The 5,072-nt window shown below is 56.3% G+C and overlaps 1 protein-coding gene across 1 annotated transcript in view; it reads right to left on the bottom strand.

The window, feature by feature from the left end:
• Positions 1–5,072, bottom strand: part of ROBO3 (roundabout, axon guidance receptor, homolog 3 (Drosophila)) — an 18,682-nt gene that overhangs the window by 6,325 nt on the left and 7,285 nt on the right. The window contains exons 8-16 of the mRNA XM_010829533.1: positions 4,113–4,284; positions 3,606–3,811; positions 2,954–3,035; positions 2,489–2,654; positions 2,124–2,290; positions 1,128–1,249; positions 723–948; positions 379–500; positions 6–149 (exon numbers count right to left, since the gene is read on the bottom strand). Of these exons, the coding sequence (XP_010827835.1) occupies positions 6–149; positions 379–500; positions 723–948; positions 1,128–1,249; positions 2,124–2,290; positions 2,489–2,654; positions 2,954–3,035; positions 3,606–3,811; positions 4,113–4,284 (1,407 nt within the window). The remainder of the gene's footprint in view (positions 1–5; positions 150–378; positions 501–722; positions 949–1,127; positions 1,250–2,123; positions 2,291–2,488; positions 2,655–2,953; positions 3,036–3,605; positions 3,812–4,112; positions 4,285–5,072) is intronic.

Genomic DNA, 5,072 nt, shown 5'->3' with positions numbered 1-5,072 from the left:
CTGGCCACGCCCACGCCCGCGCTGGTGGCCGCCGCGACCTGGGTCCGGTAGAGGAGACCGGGCAGCAGGCCCCGCAGCACCGCCGAGCGTGCCCAGCCTGCCGCGGACCGGTTGAGATGAAAGCGGCTCTCGTTGCCCAGGCACCAGATCTGGGGAGGCCGAGACCCGGGCTTAGAGAGTCAGAAGTGGATCTCTGAATGGTGGGAATGACGTCTCGGCCAGTCGTAATTCACTCGGAGAGAGCACTCTGAAACCTCTCTCCTCTACCCGGACCTCGTCTCCAGTCCCAGAGCCAGTCCTAGGTTCCCTCCTCCCTGATCCTAACCCTCTCCCTCCACTGCCCAGCCTGCCCACCCAGGCCCTTCTCAACCCCTGCACCTGGTATTCCTCGATGACCCCATTTTGCTGCGAGGGGAGCGGAGGTTCCCAGGACACAGTGATACTGCTGTTGCCTTCACCCCCCAAGGCCACGGCCACTCCCTGGGGGGGACCACTGGGGGCTGGGCCAGGGTGGAGCATGGTGAGAAAGACACAGACAGTCATTGCAAGCTGTCCCTCCAGCCCCAACCTTGCTCATCCTCCCAGTGCTAACCTCTTAGAGAACTGAGAGGCGTGTCTCCTCCCCTGATCCCCCACACCTTGCCCTTGGAGGCAAACCTTCCTCCCTCCCCTCTCTCTCTTCCCTCCTGTCCACCCATCAGCGCTGTGCCCCACTCCCTTACCCTCCTCAGGAATGCTCCTGGTCACCAAGGGGCTTTCAGCCCCCAGCTCCTCCTGGCCTTGAGCTTGCACCTTGATCTGGACTTGGGTCCCTGGGGGGAGTCCCCTTAGCACTGTACTTTGCTGGCTTGGGTATGGTAGGTCCAGCACCGACCAGCTTCCCCCATCAGGTCCTGCTACCCTCCAAGACACCCGGAAACCTTGCACCAGCTGGATTGGGCCATCTACCTGTGGGAGACAGGACAGAGGATGCCAGAGGAGGGGCTGGAGCCAACAAGTCCTCCTGCCCCAGCCCCTCCTTCACCCAGCAGTCTTCCCCAGCACGCACCTTGCACACTCCCATATGCATTCCCCTATGTCCCCCATCATCATGCCTGCCCTTGCGCTCATCCCTGGGCCACACTCACGGTCCAGGACACCTGCAGAGTCCGAGGCCCAAGGACTACAGGCTCCTCCAGACGCACAGCCACTTCGGCCAGTCCCTGCTGGCCTTTCCATGGGTCCTCCACTGGCCTGGATGGGCTGCTGTCTGCTGACCAAACAGTCCACTCAGCAAGGGCCTCTGGGATGGGGAATCAGGACTGAGGGCATGTGTATGTCCCACCCCTGCCCTTCCCCCACAGACCGCTACTTAGTACTTTGGAGCCCATCCCAGGGTCAGGAGATGGCTGGTCAGGGGAAGAGCTTCCAGAGGTGGGCCAGGGTATCCTGCTTTCTGCATATATTTGTTGTCGTTGTTCAGTTGCTAACTTGTGTCCAACTCTTTGCGACCCCACGGACTGCAGCAGGCCAGGCTTCCCTGTCCTTCACTATCTCCCAGAGTTAGTGCTCAGATTCATGTCCATTGTGTTGGTGATGCTATCTAACCATCTCATCCTCTGCCACCCTCTTCTCCTTTTGCCTTCAGTTTTTCCCGGCATCAGGGTCTTTTCCAATGAGCTGGCTCTTTGCAGATTGATATGTTTTTTTTTTCTTTGCCTAAATGCATGGCATGCAGAATCTTGGTTCCCTGAACAGGGGTTGAACCTGTGCCCCCTGCAGTGGAAGGAAGCACGAAGTCCTAACCGCTGGACCGCCTGGGGATTCCCCATGTGCACCTTTAAAGGCCTTGTTCCTCATCTCTCACATGAAGATGTCCCTCCAAGTTTCCTTCTAGTCCTGTTATCTATAAGTAAAGGCTCAGAAGGGAGGAGCTACCAAGATGACTGAATCAATCTCTCTCTCTGTTTCTCTCTCTCGCCTCTTTTCTTGTTCCCTCAGTGAAAGGGAAGCATGATTCCCTATTCCAGGCCCGGCCACCAGCACAGAAACTGGAACCAGATAGGTGCCATAACTTGCAGTCAGGGGGTGCTCTGTGGTGTTGCATGCCATGCCTGTGATCCAGAGATCCAGGCTTTACTCACCCTGGGTGCGGACAGGCTCAGAGACAGGGCTGGGCTCACTGAGGCCCCAGGCTCCCACAGCTCGCACGAGAAATAGGTAGATCGTACTGGGCTGCAGACCGCTGACCGTGTGTGTCTCCAGCTGCACGCCATCCGCCACTGTCCGCCATGTGTTACCAGAGGCATGGCTACAAGAATGAGGTGACAGGGCTGTGCCAGCCCAAGCTGTCTATTCCTTCTCATCCATTCTCTGTCACCCCCCTCTAACTGCGCCTCAGCTCAGGAGACAGAACTGGTAAACCTCTTCCCACCACAGCCAAGACTTTTCAGACACAGTGGAGCCTCCCGGTAGCTTTCCAGGTTTGCATTGGAAACTTCCTCTGTACCTGAAGGCCTCAATCACATACGAGGTGGCTGTGGTCCCAGCTTGTGGGTTGGGCTTCCAGGTCAGAGTAATGCTGTTTTTGGTGATCTCAGTGACCACAGGCTGCGAGGGAGGTCCCGGAGGGGTACTGGGTTCTGCAGGGGGGTCTGGTGTTGCGTCCCAGTCTTCTGCAGTGAGGAGATAATCTTTGAGTAGAACGATGGGGAAAAGATGGCCCCAGTGTCATTTCCTCCTCCCCAGAGGAGCTGTGAGAATGGTGACACCGGAGCCAGGGACAGAGTGAACTGAGCCTGCTCACATCTGCTCCCACGGGTACCACTTCTGTCCTCCTCCCCCCAACAGCCAGAGCCATGGCCTTTGGGAGATAAAACCAGTTCTGGGGGTTGGGGTGGAGGTACTGACCACCTTTGAGGCCAATTTGGAGAAGAGTGCTGGCAAAAAATGAGAGAACAAAGGAAAAACTCACCCCGCCTCCTAAGCCAGCCACTCCAGGCGGCCTCCCCTGTGGAGCTCTTGGCCACACAGCTGTAGAATCCCATGTGCCCCTCCTGCAGGAGAGGGTGGAGGAACTGGCACACTGGGAGTGAGCAGGGCAGGGCGAAGGGTGGAGGTGGGCATATAGGAGGATGGGGAGGATGCTGTCCACTCTGCGTCAGCGGTCCCCAGCCCTTTTGGCACCAGGGACCAGTGCCAAAATGGAAGACAATTTTTCCATGAATGCGGGGGTAGTTTGGGGATGAGTCTCATAAAGAGCACGCCACCTAGATCCCTCCCATATGCAGTTCACAGTAGGGTTCACCCTCCTGTGAGAATCTAATGCCAGCCACCGCTGGTCTGATAGGAGGCCGAGAGCAGGCGGTTATGTGAGCAATAAGGATTGGCTGTAAATACAGGCGAAGCTTTGCTCGCTCACCTGCTGCTCACCTCCTGCTGTGGGGCCCGGTTCCTAAAAGGCCCGGACCAGTACCGGTCCATGGCCTGGGGATCGGGGACCCCTGCTCTAGGTGGTCTGAGAGCAGAGGGGCAGAGATGGAGTTCAAGTCGCAGCAGGCACTAGAGTGGGGCACATGGACCACGCGGCCGTTCTCAGTTACTTGGGCTCCAGGAGTGAGCCTAACCTGCACGCTGGCGATGTACAGGGTACCATTGGCCATTACGCTGAGTTGGACGTCATCCCCTTGCAGCCACTGCCCATCCTTCTTCCACTGGACACTAGGCTGGGGATTCCCGCTCACTCTGCATGGCAGCCACACGGAGGAGCCCAGTGCCAGCGTCTGGTTGGCTGGTCCCTGGAGGATGATGGGAGGCAGTCCTTCCAGGGAAGCTAAGAGAGGAAGAACTTGGGTGTCTCAGGGGAGGGTCCTGGGTTCAGGCACCCAGCCCCTTGTCCTCATCTCTACCCCTTCACTTCCCCTCCCCTGGATATCGGAGGGATTTCTATAACCATGTGTTCTCTCTGCCTGGGATCAGCCATCCATTCGTGGCTTCTGTACCTGGTTCCCAAACTTCACGGACATGTGCCAGCAACATGCCTCTCCCCGTGCAGACATATTACATAGAATTCAAGAAAAACAGACTTCTTTCAGCTATTACCTTCTTCCAGCCCTATCTCCATGGGCACGTACCTCCTTTTACCTCCAGCAGAGCCTTGGCCAGGACACTGCCAGCCACACTGACAGCCTGGCACACGTAGTAGCCTGCATCCCTGCTCTGCACTTCAGTGATGTTGAGCTGGCCTCTGGGAGAGACTGAGAAGCGCCCCGTGGGCTGAAGTGACTGACTGGGGAATAGCAGAGCCTGGGGACAGAGCAAGCAACAGAGCCCAGTGGCAGCTGCCAGGGAGAACTCCGCATTCTCAGCAACCCCAGGATCCAGAGAATTCCTAAGGTTCTAGTTCATAACGCTGTCCCTGGCCAGTTTTGTGACCTGAGGGAAACTAGTTAAACCTATTCACAATAGTAACGGAGTTTTATTAGATGATTTGGGGGTACACATCCCAGCTCTACTAGTTGGGGAAATCTGAGCAAGCTAGTTGGGGAAACCTGAGCAACCTTCCTGAGACCCAATTTCCCCAAATTTGACTCTTAGAGAGTAGTTATAAGGATTAATGGAGAAGGCAATGGCACCCCACTCCAGTACTCTTGCTGGAAAATCCCATGGACGGAGGAGCCTGGTAGGCTGCGGTCCATGGGGTTGCGAAGAGTTGGACATGACTGAGCGACTTCACTTTCACTTTTCACTTTAATGCACTGGCGAAGGAAATGACAACCCACTCCAGTGTTCTTGCCTGGAGAATCCCAGGGACGGGGGAGCCTGGTGGGCTGCCGTCTACGGGGTCGCACAGAGTCGGACACGACTGACGCGACTTAGCAGCAGCAGTAGCAGCATAAGGATTAAGTCAAGTAATTGCATGAAACTCTTTCAATAGATTGAGTGAGAAATATTAAGTATGTTCTGCTTCTTTCTGGTTCTAACATTTTACATTAGATACACAGAAGGTAGGGAAGCAGGTTTGGGTTTCAGGGAAAATGACACCACGCTGAGCCCCTCTCTGATACCTACTCCCACCCTCTACTACCATCAGC

This window comes from Bison bison, unplaced genomic scaffold, assembly GCF_000754665.1.
Source record: "Bison bison bison isolate TAMUID 2011002044 unplaced genomic scaffold, Bison_UMD1.0 scf7180017864506, whole genome shotgun sequence".
Classification (NCBI taxonomy): Eukaryota; Metazoa; Chordata; class Mammalia; order Artiodactyla; family Bovidae; genus Bison; species Bison bison.
This window is presented reverse-complemented; position numbering and strand designations above follow the sequence as displayed.